Raw genomic sequence first — 21,926 nt, forward strand, 5'->3', positions numbered from 1 at the left:
TTACCTATTGACTTATTGGTCTCGTTTCTTTTGGAGTTAAGATCTTGTTTGTTACACATATGTATATTATCTAATAGATTTATGCGACTTTAATTTAGGTTAAACTACTGTTTTGAATCAATGGTATGTTGTATAGTACTTTGATTTATAATAGAAGTAAATTGTTGTTGTCTTCTATTACCGCTTGGTCGTCATTTCCTTTGGATATCACATAAAAGACTCGTCATATATTTGTGTAGGTTACTTTCTTGTATTTCAGGTTTTGACCACTGGGTCGATGCCACTGCTTGTGGACGTTTCGTCCCCGAGGATATTACCAGCCCAGTAGTCAGCAATTCGCAGTAGGTTAATATAAATATCCATTATATAGTCATTTTTTATATAAATTTTCGGTTTATAAATTTATAAAAGTTTCAAAATACTGAGGATTTTCTTATCCCATGCATATATTATCTTAGCCGTATTTGTCACAAAGTTTTGGAATTTGGGTTTTTAATGCTCTTCAAATTGTTTGGCATTAGAACTGAGCGTCACTGAGGAGTCTTACGAAGACGAAACGCGCGTTTGGTGTGTTAATTTATAAACCTGGTACCTTTGATAACTATCGATACTTACATTGTTGTATCCCAGTAAACTGAGTCACGCTTCCCATCTAAAATTGAAGTTTTATACAAATTGAGCGAAAAAGATTCCAATAAATGCACTTTACAAGATTTTACAACTTGAATTTACAAGAAGACTAAAGTGGCCTAGAGCGCTGGACACAGTACAGACGGTGATATCCCAATAGAATTGACTCAAATCTCTACGAGGGAAGAATAAATCTTTGCATCTGCAAATGTTCGTCTTTGTTGTGCCAATAATTGGAGTAAATGTGACGTTTACTAATGACCAAATGGATTGATCTGGTGTAGATTTGTCACTTGTTCAGACGTATGTTTTCCTGGGTCAAATCTTAGAACTATTATTAAATTTTAACCGTTTTTTCCATTATCTATTAAGTTGATGCTAATATAAATTTGTCGTATCGTGATTCATATCTTTGTCATTGTATGTTTTTCTTTTTTTTTTTATTAATATTATAATATTATTGCTTAAACAAAATGCCTTACAGTAGATGTTTTGTGTTCTGTAAAATTGTTCCTTTTGAAATTGTTATAAATACGATGATGACTAATGTATCCATATTTTGACTATTTTATTTATGGTGTCTGTTTATTTAACCCCTTCCCATTCACACCGGTACAGCTTACCGGTGAAGCCAATTTCAAGATTTTTATGGGACATTTAGACTTGTTCCATAGCCATTTGCTGACGTACAGATGTGGTTAAGGGCTCAAATTAATCCTCAGATAACCAGCAATGCGATTTAATGTGCAGCAAACCTCTATCATTATTAGTTAACAAATAAGTCGCCGCTTACTGAGGTGTGATTCTCCTGTAAAAACCATTTATTTTTCTTCGAATTTTGAGGAAAATTCTCAAAAAGAAGGGCACAGAAAACTGCTCTTTTAAGAGGATTTATGACTTTTCTCAATAACTGTGCACTGAGTTTTTGAGGGATAGTATTAAACTGGTAGTTCTAACTTGTACACTAGTTGCAAATGTTATTAGAAGCGCACTCACACACTTGAAATATGCTAAAAATCCAAAGTCATTTCTTAGAGATATTATGAGAAAAGAGACAAAAAACAAACCCTGACCCTATTAGCCCACCGATACGTCTCTGCATGACTTTTTGTCCAAGGATTTCGTATTTTTTCACTTTTTCGCCAACAGTCACGTGACTTTTGGAAATGAACCACGTGACCAAAAAATGACGAATTATCTCCAAACTTAATTTTCTGAAATATTTTACTAATTATCTTTCATTTGAGCCCAACATGACATGTGTATGACCATTGGTGCGAATGCAGTATTCATTTAAACTTCGATGGTGTCTTTTCGATAAGTAAAGGCCTAAAATGCCTGAATGGGAAGGAGTTAACGCATCAATGTAAATATAACGGAAATTGATGAAACTGTCATTAAAGTGAGAGGGTAAGCGCTATAGAATCAGGTTTATTCCACCATTTTCTACATTTGAAAATGCCTGTACCAAGTCCGGAATATGACAGTTCTTGTCCATTCGTTTTTGATACGTTTTGTTATTTGATATTGCCAGTTGATTATGGACTTTCCGGATTGATTTTCCTCTAAGTTCAGTATTTTTGTGATTTTTCTTTTTACTGGTTACTATTTAGTCGGAATGAGAATCAAACAGAGACATTAAAACTAAAACAGTAATAAGTCAAAACAAACACGGATATAATCATGACTAAAACGACTAATTTATAAATTAAAAATAATAATAAAAAAAACAAAAAAACACTTAACACAAAAGATTGAGGACAAGAAGATAAAACGAGGTCGTTATGAAAAGTTAGCCATTCTCTGTTAAATTAACATTGGAAAATACTTTTATATTTTGTCTTTTATTATTACAGCTTTAACGTTTTAACGCAATGTACATTTTGTATCTTCTTAACCATCTTAGCCACAATTTTTGATGAATCTATGTTTATTTGTCTTAGAATGCATACGTAGTTAAGTTATATTTAATTGACATTCATTTAGAAAATACACCAGACTTGATCGTTTAAGATTTTCTTTTTCGACTTACCTCTTTAACAATAGAAGTTGTTATCAGGGCACGGTTAACAGCAGTTATATGTAGCGAGTATGTTTCAAAATCAATAGTTTCTACAGGAACAGTCAATTTACAGTTGTCAAAATATATTTCAAACTTCTGGTTAAAACAGTCATCTTGTATACAGTAACAATCAGGATCGACATTCGCCGGACATTCACTCTGTGTCTATTGTTAAAATTTCATAAGTTAATGTATTACAAAGCTATTAGAACACATTCAATAGGTAATACTCTAAAACATTTGATTCACAAGATTATTATAGGTATTGAGTCAAGTTAAAATCTAGATGACGTATGTATGTAAATAATGTGATCACGTAGGAGCAAAACGTTTTAACTCAATATGTTCCTGCCACACGATTGAGCAGAAATTATGCTACGATTGAGAATAGAAAGTAGACAATTGGAAAGTTAAAACCATCCCTTGTGTCTTCTTTTTAGAATACAGTTACAAAACATCAATCTGTGTCAATATTGAGAAAAAAAAATCAAAATATCAAACAGACAGTTTACTTTAGGTAGTATCTTTAATATCAAGTTTACATAGATATATGACATGTAAGCACTCATGTTGTTTTTGAGTGACAGAACATCATCAATATAGATGCAAGAGAAATTAAGGACTCTACAAAATGCGTTTAATGTTTGTGTATGAGAACGTTCTGTATGAATTCTGCTGAATACAAAATAAAGTCGGTTAGAACTGATGCCTGTACCAAGTTAGGAATATGGAACTTGCTTTACACTTGTTCAAATAATTGTTAGCGTTTAATTTGTTCAGTTTTTATGGACTTCCTTTTTTTGAAATTTCCTAGAATATGTTATTTTTGTTATACTTTTTGACAATAAGTTACCATTTTAATACCAACAGTCTGCTATAATATCAATTCAATACACTCAAAACGTATGCAAATTAGAAGACGGACAAACAATAAACTGACACCCTTAGACGAGGAACGAAAGATACTAGAGGGAGCGTCAAACTCATAGATAGAAAATAAACTAACAACGCCATGGCTAAAAATAAAAGACAAACAGACAAACAAACCAGAACACACAACATAGAAAACTATTGACTAAGCAACACAAACCCTACCAAAAACTGGGGTGATCTCAGGTGCCAAATTTTGTACTATTTAGTGAGAGAACAGCATCTATATAGCGGAACGTAAAGTTAAAGGATACTGATAACTTCTCATCTATCTTCCCAAGAAGTTCCTGTAGGAAGTCAGCCGCATAATGATAAAGAAACAAGTCGGCAAGAAGAGGGGCACATTGGTACACTAGGAATCCGACAGTCTGTTGAAAAACTCGTCCACCAAATGTAACAAATATGTTGTCAATCAAGAAATCAAGCATGTTGATAATAACAGTTTCAGAGAATTTTTTGTTTGAATCAGAGTGATTCTTTACAAAGTAAGATTTATCAACCTTCTTTCAAACTCTCTTGACGACAACCTTTCATTTGGATTTGAGCAATGAATGAAAACTAATCAAATGTTTTGCATGATTTCTATGGCTTTTCGGCATAATTTTTCTTCTAGTCTTGCCTTTGAATAAATATATAATTATAGTTTAGCGTTGATCATCTCAACGAGATTGATTTTCTCGCTTGATCAAATACGGCGAAAGTGAGAAAATCAATAGAGTTGAAATGACCAAGGAGAATCTGTTTATCACTATTTTACCTATGACGACGTTGTAAATTTCATGCTAATTTCATTAGCAACGCAACTTGCTTCCTTAGTTTCTAGCGATATTTTTTGACTTTGCTGAGAAAGAAAATTATCACCCAGCAAGATCATTTCGTTAAGTAGCGAGTATGCTTAATATTCAAAAAATGATTGATTGTTTTATGTCCTCATTTACATTGATAAAGAGTTATTTTCATTTACACGCTGGTCTAAAAGCGGGTAAATTCTACTTGAAGCATTAAGATCAGTACCTGCAATGGAACAAGTATATCTTCTATTGGTGTCTTAACTTCTCCAGTACTGTTCAGAACGAACTTCATTGACAATGATTTAAGTCCACTATGGGCATCCTTTGATGTGATGGTTAATCTTAAAAGAAATTAATATTACTATCCAATACGGGCTATTATTATAAACAAAAAAAACCGAAAACGTTGTTTTAATTTTTTTCATCAATAGAAATGCTGGGACACAGAACTATACAAACTAATAGATTTTACAAAAGTCACCGTTAATTGCCAAAATCAGGAAAAATGTGATTTTAGAAAACTCCTTAACCAAATAACAAATTTTATATATTCACTAAAACAGATATACGCATTACATCGAAAACATACTAAAAATATACAATCTGGTGACCTCATTTTTTGTAACATGACAAAGAAGACTGTGCTAAATGTAAGGTTGACGTATATGATTTGGTAAGAAAACCCCTAACACGTTTGCCTTTTTTAAGAGTGAGTTATATCGCCAAATACAACATTGTGATTATAAAAATACTGAATATTTGTATAAAAGAACTATACAAAACTATACAACTTATCTAATCAATATACTTCAAATAATCAGTAACATTGCCCTGAAATCATCGTTTTTATTATGTTTACATTGATATCAATAACCACTAACAATAGGGTAATATACCTTGAGGTTAACATTTCTATGTTAAACGTGATATCAGGCTGATAGAGATCTGGTGGTGATTGATCAAAGCGAACAACAGTAGTGTCTACCTTTGTATGATTCATGATATCATAAGCTTTCACCCAGACCTGCACGGCGTATCCATCATCTATTGTATGAGGTGCTATGTCAATCGTATCATGTTCTTGCAGAGGACTAACAATTCTCCAGTTTGATTCCGAGGGTTCGGATTTTTGTCTTGTAATTTTTTCTTGTATTATTTCAAATTTGACAATAGCATGGACGTTCGGTATTGCAGACTTTGTTCTAGCTCCCTCATTGTCATCAAATTCAGGAAGGATTCTTTTGTATTCATGGCGATGTGGGTTTTCTGGATCGCTTAGTCTTGCTTCATACTTAAGAACTTTCGCTAGGAAATTTCCCTTCTCGTGTATTTCATTGAAAAAATGGCCTGTCCAGTTAACATTTATCTGCGTAATATTATCTTTGGAATATAATATCTGCCATATGTAATCGGTAGCAGTTAGAGCTGATGACACAAACATATGTTCTGTTGAACTTGTATCTATCTTCGAAGTTTTGTCATATATAGCTATACGTCTCACGTATTCAGAGTTATTAGCCCTGTCATTGATTTCGAGAATGACTGAATATACACCGGGAACACTAGGCTCGTACATTGGAACTGATATGTTGTCGGCCATTATTTCAATTATATACAATGGCTTTGGATTATATTCAGATTTTATTTTCGGTTCTAAAAGTCCATTTTCGTCAATACTGAATTCCAGTTTCCACACTTCAAAAACATATCTTAGAACACCAGATAGGGTGTCTATCCATCCACTCCAAGTTCCTGTTATTGTTTCCTAAAACAGTAGCACAAGACATTAATAATTTCTTTTATTTCAAAATTTTATATAGAAAATATATAGAGAATCTCGTAGTAGCCAATGTTTCGGTTTTAACAAGACTTCTAATATTTCTCTAAAATTCTACGTTGGTTATTAAGAAATTATAAAGAATCTAAATGTCAAACTTCCTCCGCCAATATTGACCTCAAATGAATTTGGCTATTCTTTCCTTGGTCCCGTTTGTTCTTATAGCTCCTAATGTTGCTATGTTTAATCATTCCTGAAGAAGACAAATCCAGAAAAAAACGCTATGCAAGCACGAAATGTAAAAAGTGTTATTTTCATCATTGCATTTAGTATAAATTCTGAAGATGTATATAATAAACAAGTATAGGTTGTTCCTTTATAAATGGGACATTGACTTATAGATTATCTCTTTTACTGTCAAAATAGTTGAAATGTGTTAGATATATCTGGAAACTGTCCACGGTGACGAAATATAACATTTTTTTCTTTAAATTCTAAAAAACGGAATCAGAAACTAGAAATAAAAACATGAAGACAAATAACAACAAATGTAAACCAGAAATCCTCTAACGATGGAATACTCGAACTACTTATTATACCAAAAAGCCAGGACTAATTATAAATCTTAAATAAAGACAATTAACGTCAATTGGGCAAAACCAAACTCAAAAGCAAAATATTGAAACCAGATTTGAAAATAAAAAATCACATCGAAGACAAAGAAATACCACTAGGATTCTTAATCAAAGCAACACAGATAATTCGAATAATTTTGAAATAACATCAGCTGCTTTTTGAATCTTTATTTTACTTATGTTATTCTGTTCATATAGGATATTAAAAACTCAATAAAAATTGAAAACAGTGTGTAATCATAATTTGTTTAAAAAAAAGACACAAACAAACACAAACCTGAGTTATATCTTTGTTTAATGTCATTGCTAAATCAACATTGCATGCTGTATCACCAGTTGTTTTATTTTGGGAACAATGAATTGGTACATCATAATCGAAACGAAACTCGATGACATTTTGCGACATTGGACCAATGTAATATTGAGTATCTGTCACGTTACCATAGTCTGTGTTTATCAGGACTCTATAGCCTCCAGATATTACAATGAACCTTAAGGAATACCTAGTACCAAAATATAACAATAAATCAAAGGGAATACATAGTTACAAAAAATAACAAATGATTTTATGTTATATCGATTCATTGATTAAAATAATCATTCACACACTTACATACCTGCCTCTCAAGAAACAGTTAGAACAAAACACAATTAAAAATAGAATCTAATAGAGTATATTGTTACATCATTCCAATATTTACAATTTATTGTGAATCGATCACGTACAATATGTTTTAGCTTAACTTCTCTAATAAGTATTGTACTGACTGCGTCGTAATTGGTTACCTGGACTAGGGTGACATCCAGTTGAATATAACAAAAGCAATGAAACTTTTGATTTTTTGCATCTTATATATATATTTATACCAAAATTATAGTATGAAGGTTCAAGATATGTGTTTTTAATAAAAGAAGCGTTTTACCAAAAACTCGGTTAAGATAAGGTGTTATTACTCGATTTATTTCACTTGACTGGGCGGAGTTTAACCGGTTCGCTCATAATAAACCAGTTTATCTATAGTTAGGTGTTTTAGGATAAACTCATCAATAAAGTGCCTAGTCATTCTTTTAAACATCTCTTTGATGACAGTGATAGGTGATTAGCAATCAGTAATAATTATATCGGCAATCATCATTATCACACACATCTTCAAATAGACTGGCCTTATGTAAACTAAAACAAAACGTAAGCTCCGCCCGACCAGTTGAAATAACATTGGTAATAATACATTTGGAATTTAATCAGATTATCATATGTTCGATTGTTATTATCAGTTTGATGTATTTTCGCAATTATGCGATGAAAAATGACGGAAACTGGTTCATCAGTGTCGTGGAAATCCATCGACTATTACATGATAAAACAAACTTGTAAAGAGTATATGCTACATGCAGTTTGTTTTATTTTAAGGTTTCGATTAGTTAAAAGATAGTGTAATTGCTCAAGGTTGCAACTACAACAGGATAGAGGGTCCACAGCTAGGCGATTGACCTTTTCATAGCTTCGACTGATTGACATTTAGTAGACTGTTATACAAGTGAGAGGTTAAGCAAGCTCTTTCTTTGTCTTTCGATTAGAAACTTTTCGTTTTGAATCTTCCTAGGAGTTCGATGTTTTTTGTAATTTACTTTTTCTCAATATTTCATGTATATTTGATTTAATTCGCTGATTCGGGATAAGTTTGAAGAACATACCGGAAAGTGGAACATATTTAAAACAAAAAAGTCTTCATGCATAGTTTCTCTTTCAAAAATATTTATGATCTATTTAGAATATTGTTATCAAATAAAAGCATGATAACTGGTGATTATTGAACAATCCGTGTTGACTTTATAAATTTAAAAAAGAATGTAATTTCTCCCTATATCTGAAGTGTGTGTTTTGGTACTTTCCAAATTCCGTGAACCAATTTTCTCGTTTCTGCAATTAAAGGTAGTTGATTTTTTCCCGTACATGACCTCTTTTTTTCAACACAATTCAAAAGAGCTTTGAATTTGCCATAGAAAGTAATGATGCGATTAATTAGTGGAGTTTTTGTTTGGCATGCATAAAAAGTGAGATTGTCTAATCAAAGTAAGTTTAAGAAACACTTGATATCCGATTGGATAACGGTTTTACATGATTTTTTAAGATCTACATCGGCAGCACAGACTATTAATATCTTGTCCAATCCCCCTACCCAAGCCAAAAATAAACAAAATACAATTACAATAAGGAAAATTAAGAGGAAACAGCTGATTCGAATTATCTTACAAAACAAACAGCTGCATGTTTTCACTATAGGGAAAACAGAAGTATTTAATTTTCCCAGCATTTGGTTGGACTTTAGTGTACCCAAGACAGGTGAAGGAAGTCAAATTAGGAGCACTGTGATTGGATGTAAGGGTACGATAAATTGTTTATTTATCTATGAATAACTGCAGTGTGTAAATTTATAATATAAATTTTAAAACCTATTGAAATATTTTCTAGAGAATTATTCGAAAAGGCTTCCAAAATTTCATAAATTTGGTGCAAAATGACGGTGGGCATGAATAACATAAACCAGCTCCGTTGGAAATTGGTCATGATACTATTTGGCTTCAATTTTTAGAATACTGTAATAAAGTTCTAACACCACACATAACTGTTTTATCCAGGTTTTTATTATAAAAACTAGTAAATTTAGAAAATGTTAGTATTGTCGCCTATGGCTGAATAAATAGTACCGTTTTCCCTATAAGTGTGTGAGATAACATTCGCTAAATATGTTGTAATGACATAGAGAAATATTGGATGACCATTCTCCGTATCCGCCATTGTATACACATTTTAGTTTTCATATTTCATTATCTTTAAATAAACCAAGGGGCTCTCAAACTCATAAGTCGAAAATAAACTAACAACGGCATGGCTAAAAAAAGAAATAAAAAAACTTAAGACAAACAACGTTTGTAGTGCATGACACACAACATTGATAACAAAAGACATATATACAATAAAGGCAACAGTAGTATACCGCTGTTCAAAACTCATAAATCCATGGACAAAAAACGCATTTAATATAAGAGGAGAACAACGACACAACACCGAAACGCAACAGCACACAGAAACGGACCAAGCAACAGACAATACACCACGAGAATAACAAATATAACATCAAAACCAAATACATAAATATGGGATAGACAAGTACCGTGCCACGTCTTATCTAAAAAATAAGAGAAAACAGAAACGACTCAACGTTAAAATGCAACACACACAGAGAAACGAACAATATTATAACAATGACCATCTACCTGACTTGGTACAGGACACTTTTAAAGGGGAATAAAAGTGGTGGGTTGAACCTGGTTTTAAGGCATGCCAAACCTCGCACTTTAATGGCACAGTTAAATATAACATTGAAATGAAAACAAAATATTACAGGACTACAATACAAATAAAAAGCAGAACATATTAGACAAAGAAAAGCATGATTAATAGATAACAAAAAGCATCAGGTTTAAAATTCAATACGCCAAAAACGCGTCTAGTCCACACGAGACTCACCAGTGACGAAAAAAAATTACAAAATTGTACAGCACTGAAGATCAAAAGTTGAAAAGGTTTTGCCAAATACACCATAATTTGTAAAATGGGAACGTTAGGAAACAAACATATCATGGCTCTATCAACTCACTAAAATATTTACATGATCTTCGTGCTATGGGTTGATATCATGATCCATTCACTTCGGCAACACAAAACAAATATTTAGCTGAATGAATTTGATAATACGTTATAGATGAATAATAAATGTAAACCTTTTGTGCATACATGACTTGACCTAGTACATGTGCATGCTTTGGTTAGAAAATTATTTTTAAGTCGTTTCATATGACTCTATAAATAAAAGAAAACTATAAAGAAAGAATCTCACACGTCGCCAGATGACAATGAAAAGTCGTTTTTCGTTTCTTTAAAACACTTCAAATCTTCCACAGGATTGTCATTAGTTGGTTCTATACATGTTAAATTATTACTGTTTGCTACATACGTACTACCTAAAACATAAAACAAAATCATTATGATTATTGGGTAAAACGTGTTTTAATCAGTTCATGATCAGTCTGCGTACATTTTAATATGGGTAAACATTGCATTTGTTAGCAAAAATTCTTTATAAGCATGCAATACCAATATAAAAATAAAAAAAGAGAACTAAAATAAACTGAAGGATTAAAAGGGTCCAAATTTCCATTCTCATTCATGAGTTGTTCAATTGCGACATCAAGCAGGTTAAGTTTTTGGGGGAAATAGTACATGGGTTTAATTAAAACCGAGAGGGGAGTGTCATATTATGATATTTCGAATATAAACTATTCATTATAAATTGATTACAATAACCAATTGCCAATTATTGCAAATGTAGTAAAAAAATTCAAAGGTTGACAACCATTCAACGTTTAAACGAACAATAAATAAATTTACGTTTCATTTTTTTACATAAATAAGGCCGTTAGTTTTCTCGTTTGAATTGTTTTACATTGTCTTATCGGGGCCTTTTATAGCTAACTATGCGGTATTGGCTTTGCTCATTGTTGAAGGCCTTTCGGTGACCTATAGTTGTTAATGTTTGTGTCATTTTGATCTTTTGTGGATAGTTGTCTCATTGGCAATCATACCAAATCAGAAAATTATAATAAACACACATAAATTCATAAAATACATAAAAACATCAGAACAAATCAAATAAATAATCACTGAAAAATCTTACAGAAAAAACAAAACACAAAAGGCGAAAATATCAGTTGTTTGCCGGTATTCTCTTCCCTTTATGAGAAAAAAGCAAGAATTTTCAGAAAAAAACAGTCTTCTATGCATCATATGTCTGTTCTCAATATGGTAATTTTTTTTTTTATATTCGATATTCCGTTATTTATAAACAGTTTCATTATGTATTATTATATTGTAAAAAATGTTACATACCATTTAGGTAAATTTTTGTGTGCTTGATCTCAAAATGAGCATTGACTATCCCATAACTAGTATTTCTGATATAATCTGGGATGTTTGGCATATATCCAAATAATTCATCAGCATCAAATGTAGCTATTATATTACATTGTAGAAGATTAAATTGAGGACTATTTGTCCACGTGATATCAATTTCTGTCTTGTCAGTAGCGTCAATTTTATATTCAAAAATAAGCTTTTGTGTAGTTGCCTTTCTACTTGTAAATGTTGCATTACTCTGTTCGATCATGGGTGTGAAGTTTGCTGAAACTATAAATTCATTTTTGTTGTTGAAGTTGATTATCAAACCTACACATATCTATGCGATATTGAAATAAAGAATGAAACATTTCTTGCTTGCATAGGTTGAATAAAAAATATCCCTTTTTTTCTTCAGCTTTCACATATTTCAATTACGATTTAACAGACCACAGAAGACAACAAATATCTCTGCAAATGATCGTATACAGTAATATCTTTGTATAATCAGAAAATCCTCCTCAATATATTTTGAATGTACGTCAACTGAATTTAAATTGTCTACCGGATCTAAGTTGCTGTGAATTCTTGACAAACTTTGAGCCTCTGGCCTTTGTTAGTCTTCAATTATTTATTTTTAATTCATTTATATATTTTGGAGTTAAGTAAGACATTCATTAGTTCTGAACTAGTACAGATGTTTCTTAAGGGGCCAGCTGAAGCACGCCTACGGGTGCGGGATTTTCTCGCTATATTGAAGACCCAGTGGTGCCCCCTGTTGTTTTTACTCTTAGATCGATTTGATGTCTCTTTGACACATTCCCTATTTTTATTCTCAACTTTATTTGATCAGAAACGATAAAAAAATGGAAAACAAAAGTTTATAGAAGCAAAAAAATCAAAATGAATATTAAGAGTAAAAACTGTTAAATGTCAACTTTTACCATTGGCACCGGTATAAAGCTGTTTCGTAAGAATATTTATTACATTACAATAAAAACATAGATTTGATGATTTCAGAAACACTAATAAAAATTACATAACAAGCATGTTTCTCCACCAAACCCATCAGAACAGTGACAATTATCTGGTTCTGTTCTGTTAGTACCATTCAAAGAGCTATCAGTGGTCGTAATGACAGTGGGAATAGTCGTATCAGTCATGTTTGCAGTACTGGAACCAACACATCTTCCAGGGTAACAGGGATCCAGATGGGAACAGGATGCAGCTGTAATATGACAGGAATTTAGAAACAATCAACCTTACAAAGTGGCATATAGGAATTGATTAAAATCAATTAATATGAGACTGTATTCGCAACATTTATTTCAATTCGACAATTTCTGGTATATTAATTGTATATACAATTTTCCCAACCCCTTCTATTGCTAGTGTTGAAGGAATGTAGTGATGGTAAAAGAATGTATTATTTTAACTATTCAACATTATTTGATCCTATCATTGACAATGATTTAGCAGCATCAGAATAACGTCAAAAAAGCACTTCATAATTTCTCATTTAGAATAAGTAAATATAAATATTGATTATAATGTGTATATAATGGTTTAATTTTTAAATTGTTATTTGGATGGAGAGTTGTCTCATTGGCACTCACACCACATCTTCCTATATCTATCTATAGCATTCATTATATTTTTTCAATACGCCATACACGCGTTTCCTTTACAGAAGACTCATTAGTGACGCTCATATCAAAATAGTTATAAAGACAAAATTCCGAAAAGGTTCTGCCAAATATGGCTAAGGTAATCTATTCCTAGGATAAGAAATTCCTTAGTTTTAATAAAAGTTTAAAGTTTTGTAACAGGATATTTTTAAAAATTACCATATAATTGATATTCATGTCAACACCGAAGTGCTGACTACTGGGCTGGTGATCCCCTCGGGAACCAAACGTCCATCAGCAGTGGCACAGACCCAGTATTATGAATAGTTATCAAAGGTACTAGGATTATAATTTAATACAGAAAAATACTGTAAGTTCACACAGTGTGTCATTAGAAAAAAATAGATTTCATGCAAAAGACCTATTAAATCAAATCTCTTATAAATATTTCAAGAGTAAGAACGATTGTTTACCTTTTATGTGTTGTTATGCTCTGACTAATTTGTGTATTTAACAGAGCCATATACGATATCTTTTTGTTATTTACAGTTTCTGATTGCTTCCTTCATATTTAGAAAATTTTAGGAAGATAACAAAAACATTTATATCAGGAACATGAATGTCGAGATTGAATCATTGAAACCAGAAATATGAAAAAATACACCGAGCACATTTCTAACAACAATTATAATAGAACAGTACAGTGTGTATAGAGAAACAGGGTTTGAATTGTTTAACATTGTCTTACCGAGGCCTGTTATGGCTGACTATGCGGTATGGGCTTTGCTTATTGTTGAAGGCCATATGGTGACTTATAAAGGCAACAGTAGTATACCGCTGTTCAAAACTCATTTATATGTAACTCATTAATATTGTTCTATAGTTGTTAATGTCTGTGTCATATTGGTCTTTTTTGGGCAGTTGTCTCAATGGCAATCATACCACATCTTTTTTTTATATTAATATATTTCATGTCTACTTACTTAATGACAGCTAAAATAAAACAGTAGGGTGTCTAAGGAGAAAAGGGGTCAATTTTTTTTTATGATAGAACAGTAGATTGTATATAAAGAAACAGGGCTTACCACTGAACTAGTATATATTTGTTTAGAGACCAGCTTAAGGATGCCTCCGGGTGCGGGAATTTCTTTCTATATTGAAGACCCGTTGGTGACCTTCTGCTGTAGTTTTTTTCTATGGTCGGGTTGTTGTCTCTTTGATACATTCCCCATTTCCATTCTCAATTTTATTTAAGTATTTCATGTTTACTTACTTATTGATAGTCAAGACAGACCAGTAGAGTGAGTAAGGAGAAAAAGGATGAATATATTTTATGATAGAACAGAAGATTGTCTATAGAGAAACAGGGTTAAAATATTTGATGTTTACTTACTTCCATCACAAAAGTCTCCTTCAAAACCAGCAGCACATTCGCATTCATTAGGATTCACACATGTTCCTCCGTTTTGACAAGGTGGGATACAGATTGCTAAAATGGGATATTTAATAAACATACATCATATAGTATTAATATAATATTTAATATACATGTTTTTGATTGAATTAAGCCTTCCAATTGTTATTCTATAGTGTGTCTGTCTATGTTGGGATGTCTGCAAATATTTATACATGTCCTACGTCTGGAATTATGATGTACAGTGGTTGTCGTCTGTTTATGTAGTTCATACGTTTTTCTCGGTTTTTTTTCGTTTTCATATAGATAAGACCGTTGTTGTTTAGCGTTTGAATAGTTTTACACCAGTAAGTTGTGGGGCCTTGTACAGCTTGCTGTTCGGTGTTAGCCGAGGCTCCTTGTTAAAGGCCGTATTTTAACTTACAATGGTTTACTTTTATAAATTGTTACTTTGATGGAGAGTTGTCTTATTGACATACCACATCTTCCTATATCTATGTAGACTGTTAGAAGAGCACAAATATTATGTTTTATTTTGTACACTTTTCCTTTTCGACACTCATACAAGTGGGAGGTTCGGCTAGCTATAAAATCAGGTCAATCTACCATTTTCTACATAAGAAAACGCCTGTCCCGAGTCAGTAATATTACAGTTGTTATCCATTCCATTGATGTGATTGAGATTTTAATTAGGGACTTTACAGTTTGAGTTTTCCTCGTTCGGTATTTTTCAGATTTTACTTTTTGTTATTATTTTCATCATCATAATATATAACGTGTTATAACCGATTTCATATTTTACTGTATATCCAACAACTCTATTGATTCATTTTACGAAATAACAAAGAACTTTACATAATACTTCAATCATCTAGAAAAATTGGTACATTACTTACGGATGTTACCGGAGATCTGTCTCCATTTTACGAATGTTATCGAAAATCTCTCTCAAACTGACAAATGTTACCGACGATTTATCTCAAACTTACATGTATTACCAAGGATCTATCTCAAACTTATGGGTGTTACAGAAGAACTGTCTCAAACTTATGGGTATTACCTTAGAACCGTCGCAAACTTACGAATGTTTCAGAAGATACATCTTAATTTGTAGATATTTCCGAAGATCATTTTTAAACTAACGGATATAATTGAAGATCAGTCTCAAACCTGCGGATGTTACCAAAGATCTGTTTGAACTAACGGATCTCTTACTTATAAATATTACCGAAGAAAGATATCAAACCTACCAATATTACCGAAATACGTTCTTAAACTTACGAATATTGCAGTTCTTATCACCGTTATGTTCCCATCCTGGACAACAAATTTGTTCTGATGTATAATATGGAGTGTTTCTAGGTGATCGGCCACAGCACCTGTATATATTATAAAACAATCGCATATACACAGTTAACTAAATTGTTAGTTTGTGGAACATGAAAATACAAACCATCTGTTAATCAGCTTTTATAATTTTCTCACTTATGTCAAGTAACAAAATAGTTCACATAAACCCAAATTGACTGATATGGTAATATTCACCTTAATTTATAATAGTTTCCAAGATTCATTATGCTTATCCTACTTATAAAAGAGGTAAAAAAGATACAAGAGGTTCATTCAAACTCATAGATCGAAAATGCTGAACATGTGAGTTAATGAATGACAATAAAATGAATACGCGTATATATATATAGGCCCATGTACATATATACATATATATATTGACTATATATTGACTCTTAAAATTCAAGAGTTAATCTAAAAATGAGGGTACTTTTTATATGGCCTTCCAAATACCGTTTCGATAACTAACATCACTGAAGAGACATTTATTGTCGAAATCCGGATATGGTGTACTAAAGAAATATTGACACCGAATGTTTGTGGCACAACATCCTGTCCACAAGTTAACAATTTTTTTTTTCTGTGACGTATTAAATTTATATTAGGATCCATTTTGTTACATCTTGTGATCAATTTTATGTGGCAATCGCCAATGGCAGTCAGCAGGGTTAAAGAACATCAGTTGTTCGACCTGTTAGTCAAATGCTTTTTGTTTAAATATACTTTTTCATTCTTTTGGTCTTTTGGAAAATGTTGTTTGTGCTGTTTTTAGACCCTTCTACAACGAAATTTGTTTGACATGCACACGTATAAAAACTGCGGTTTTTATCCAACGCAGTCATAGGTTTGAGCGTAGTTATCAATTTAGATTCGTTTATATTTTTTGTTTGGGCATGTATCATATTTTCCCTCCGGTTTATATGATCCGTTCATCCTATATATTGACTCTTAAAATTCAAGAGTTAATCTAAAAACGAGGGTACTTTCTCTAAAAAATGAGGGTACTTTTTATATGGCCTTCCAAATACCGTTTCGATCCCTAAAATCACTGAAGAGACATTTATTGTCGAAATCCGGATGTGGTGTATTAAAGAAATATTGACACCGAATGTTTGTGGCACAACATCCTGTTCACAAGTTAACAATTTTTTTTTCTGTGACGTATCAAATTTATGTTAGGGTCCATTTTGTTACATCTTGTGATCAATTTTATTTGGCAATCGCCAATGGCAGTCAGCAGGGTTAAAGAACATCAGTTGTTCGACCTGTTAGTCAAATGCGTTTTGTTTAAACATACTTTTTCACTCTTTTGGTCTTTTGGAAAATGTTGTTTGTGCTGTTTTTAGACCCTTCTACAACGAAATTTGTTTGACATGCACACGTATAAAAACTGCGGTTTTTATGCAACGCAGTCATAGGTTTGAACGTAGTTTTCAATTTAGACTCGTATATATATATATAAGCAAATTTACAGATCTAACATTGTTGGGTTGATGTTTAGACGAGTTGTATATGTAAATTTGCTTTTGCAAATTTTTCGTTCTTCCCTCGCCGGGATTCGAACCTATGCTACTGTGATATCGTGACACCAAATCGCCTGCACTGCAGCCGTCCCGCTAGACCATACGACCACCTGGGCTCTCAAAAAAGAGCTTTCGGTGGCCATATGTTACCTTTCCACGTCAGTTTTAATCTAGCGGCATACTACAGTACATGATATATAAGGCATGAAGGTGTTATTGTTACAGATCAGCTAAATTATCTATAGTAAAGGATCCTACAAATTAATGTAAGATACAGTCACAGAAAATAATTATCTTCATAAGTACGTCTGAGTCAGTGACAACCCTACAATAGATGTATATTTCGGATCGCCATCAATGATGGTGATACATGGCTGTGTACATAATGTATATACAACTCGTCTAAACATCAACCCAACAATGTTAGATCTGTAAATTTGCTTTCGCAAATTATTGGTTCTTCCCTCGCCGGGATTCGAACCTATTCACATCTTCTTGCCTTATATATCATGTACTGTAGTACGCCGCTAGATTAAAACTGACGTAGCAAGGTAACACATGCCCACCGAAAGCTCTTTTTTGAGAGCCCAGGTGGTCGTGTGGTCTAGCGGGACGGCTGCAGTGCAGGCGATTTGGTGTCACGATATCACAGTAGCATGGGTTCGAATCCCGGCGAGGGAAGAACCAAAAATTTGCGAAAGCAAATTTACAGATCTAACATTGTTGGGTTGATGTTTAGACGAGTTGTATATACTTATATATATATATATATATATATATAAGTACGTCTGAGTCAGTGACAACTCTACAACAGATGTATCCATCGGATCGCCATCAATGATGGTGATACATGGCTGTGTACATAATGTATATACAACTCGTCTAAACATCAACCCAACAATGTTAGATCTGTAAATTTGCTTTCGCAAATTTTTGGTTCTTCCCTCGCCGGGATTCGAACCCATGCTACTGTGATATCGTGACACCAAATCGCCTGCACTGCAGCCGTCCCGCTAGACCACACGACCACCTGGGCTCTCAAAAAAAGAGCTTTCGGTGGGCATGTGTTACCTTTCCACGTCAGTTTTAATCTAGCGGTGTACTACAGTACATGATATATAAGGCATGAAGATGGTATTGTATCTATAGTAAAGGATCCTACAAATTAATATATTAATTTGTAGGATCCTTTACTATAGATAATTTAGCTGATCTGTAATTATACCATCTTCATGCCTTATACTAGTATATCATGTACCGTAGTACGCCGCTAGATTTAAACTGACGTGGAAAGGTAACACATGCCCACCAAAAGCTCTTTTGTGTGGAGGCCAGGTGGTCGTGTGGTCTAGCGGGACGGCTGCAGTGCAGGCGATTTGGTGTCACGACATCACAGTAGCATGGGTTCGAATCCCGGCGAGGGAAGAATAAAAAATTTGCGAAAGCAAATTTACAGATCTAACATTGCTGGGTTGATTTTTAGACGAGTTGTATATATATATACAACTCGTCTAAATATATATATATTGCTAGGGTTTAAACATTATAAAGTGTCTATATTTAGATAATATCTTGTGTGTTTGAGTTCAGTTAATCTAACATTTGTATCTTCGACAATGCTTTTTGAATTTATGTGGTATTTCATTCCCGGAATTTTACTGACATGCTATTCTTACCACCAAAGTCTTTTACAGCTACAGTAATAACTTGTTCTGTATTGTAGTTTTTTCCTGGTGCAGACATGTCTAAAACGAACAAGTAATAGATATTGAGAGAATCAAACCGATGTGAAATGGAGAAATAACAGGAGATTATAACAGAAATGAAAATCAGATAGTATTACTAATGATAGTGTTTTCACAATATGTCACAGATTTGTATAGGCTGATATGACAACTGGATATTTTGCACACATGTGTGTATATTAGGCTGATATGAAACTTTGATATGTGTCCCACAGCTATATTATATGTTATTCAGGTCTCAGACAGGGTATATACTGTGACATTCCCGGCTTAGAGTTTATATCCCACGAGCTGGGAATGTCACAGTATATACCCTGTCTGAGACCTGAATTACACATATATTACGGATTACCTCTGACTTAATGTTATTTTCCAGTACAGGTATTTGTTGAAAACACATGTATAACTTGAAAAACCCAACCTGATATGGTCGGCATACGTGAAAAGTAAAATCACAAAAATACTGAACTCAGAGGCAAATCAATTAGGAAAGTCCATAATACATGGCAAAATCAAATAACAAAACGCATCAAAAACTAATAGACAAAAACTGTCATATTCCTGACTTGGTACAGGCATTTTCAAATGTAGAAAATGCTGGATTAAACCTGGTTCTATAGCGCTAACTCTCTCACTTTAATAACAGTCTCATCAAATTCCGTTATATTTACATGATGCGTTAAATAAAGTCACAATTAATAAAATAGCCAAAATAAGGGTACATCAGTCATCATCGTATAACAATTTTAAAAGGGGAAAATTTAACCGAACACAAAAACATCTTCTATCTACGAACACATTAATTGATTTGAGTGTCTGACGTCAGAAAATTTTATACGTCACATAAATTTGTCGTTCAATGTGCATAAAACAGTTTTAAAATTTACATCGGCAATGTAAGCATACAGGGTTAAAAAGTCAAAAGTATGTAAGAATAAATTACAGAAATAGACCGAAGGATTTTCTTATTTGCTGTGAACATAATTCTATCGTGTATGTAATAATTTATAATAACACTTTTAACATTAAATTTAAGTGTTAATTGCGTGATTTTGTATCAAAAATGTATTATTGACTGAAGCACGTAATTATTTTCCCTCTGTGAATATTTTGAGTTAGAGCTGGTAGAAGTTTCTATAATTTTGATATTATTTGTCCCACTGGTAGTACACTACACCGTAAAAAAAATTTTGAGAAAGAGCAGGTGCGATTTTTTTAATTTGAATTTATTGTCTAAAAGAAATGCACTACGAAATAACTGTGTTCTCGGGCCATGATCAAATATGCAAAGATAAACAATATCCATTCTCATATATTTGTTTTCATTAATACTTTGTTAATAATTTTACAAAAGGCAATTTATAACTGGACACGTAATAAAGACACGTGTTTGCATCCGCATTCTGAACTATACATCTCTTTATTTTATATAGTCTATTGTATTATGAGGTTGTTGTCTCATTTAGGAAATAATCCACCTTTTAATTGAATCCTTGTAATTGATATATTTAAGAAACAAAACAGTTGAAAAAGACATTCATTCTCATGTACTTCCTTATCTACTAGGTTTACGAAATCTGGATTAGGTCTGTAATGAATATAACTATTCAGTAAATATATTCTTGTTATAATCCAAATTCTGATGATACAATTTCATTGTTATTTCCAACTTGCTCACACCTTCTTCTAACACTCGTTATTTATAGATTTTTTTTAAACTAATAAGAAAAGGAATACTTCCTCAAATAAATTTTCAGTAAGTAAAACTATTTATGACACATTGTCCAAGTACAATAGTATCAAAAGGCACGATTCAGTTTTCTTATAGAATCAAACTGAAAATTTTCTGAACAGGGAAATTAACTGTAAATTAATATTTCCAGTTTTCATTTCCAAAGTTTGACTTCCTTTGCAACTCTTTTGTCTAAACTAAATTGTTGATGTCTTTAGTATTTTTGAAATTGAATTTGTCGAGATATCCAATATTATTGTGAACTAAAATAATTAGTCTCTATATAGGTCAATGCATTTTTATATTTTATTTTTATAAGTTATTTAGTTGGATCAGCTGTTTATTACCCTGAATAATTAGTAGAACTAGAACACACCCGTGATATAGCGGGTCCGTGATTGAATTAAAGTATATAACTATGCGCAAGCCTTATTTTAGTATTAGTATTGTCATCTGATAAAGTCATGCCGATTATACGGTACACAGTTTTCTCTGCTTTCTATTTCAACCCGTCGAACTGGAACTGATCAATTTTTGGTAATATTAATTATTTGGAAAACAGAAGGTCCTGTGATTATAACCCGTGTATATAGCCTATTAATCCTGAATACACTGTTTGGTGGTGCGCCTGTCAGATGCGGAACGTACATATAAAGGTAATAGGTAACAGGTGAATGTACTATTGGTATCGATATCGGACTCGACCCGGAACTTCTTAATTATTGGCAATATTAATTACATGGAAAACAAAA

General features: G+C 32.5%; 1 protein-coding gene across 1 annotated transcript in view; it reads right to left on the minus strand.

The window, feature by feature from the left end:
- The window catches only part of LOC134704825 (uncharacterized), a 57,324-nt gene extending 40,926 nt beyond the window's left edge, over nucleotides 1–16,398 (minus strand). The window contains exons 1-11 of the mRNA XM_063563607.1: nucleotides 16,370–16,398; nucleotides 16,106–16,203; nucleotides 14,804–14,899; nucleotides 12,822–13,010; nucleotides 11,777–12,073; nucleotides 10,728–10,851; nucleotides 7,103–7,328; nucleotides 5,310–6,178; nucleotides 4,637–4,754; nucleotides 2,663–2,857; nucleotides 616–652 (exon numbers count right to left, since the gene is read on the minus strand). Coding sequence (XP_063419677.1) covers nucleotides 616–652; nucleotides 2,663–2,857; nucleotides 4,637–4,754; nucleotides 5,310–6,178; nucleotides 7,103–7,328; nucleotides 10,728–10,851; nucleotides 11,777–12,073; nucleotides 12,822–13,010; nucleotides 14,804–14,899; nucleotides 16,106–16,203; nucleotides 16,370–16,398 — 2,278 coding nt within the window. The remainder of the gene's footprint in view (nucleotides 1–615; nucleotides 653–2,662; nucleotides 2,858–4,636; nucleotides 4,755–5,309; nucleotides 6,179–7,102; nucleotides 7,329–10,727; nucleotides 10,852–11,776; nucleotides 12,074–12,821; nucleotides 13,011–14,803; nucleotides 14,900–16,105; nucleotides 16,204–16,369) is intronic.
- Nucleotides 16,399–21,926: the final 5,528 nt, after the last annotated feature.

The sequence above is a fragment of the Mytilus trossulus genome, chromosome 2, assembly GCF_036588685.1.
Source record: "Mytilus trossulus isolate FHL-02 chromosome 2, PNRI_Mtr1.1.1.hap1, whole genome shotgun sequence".
Classification (NCBI taxonomy): Eukaryota; Metazoa; Mollusca; class Bivalvia; order Mytilida; family Mytilidae; genus Mytilus; species Mytilus trossulus.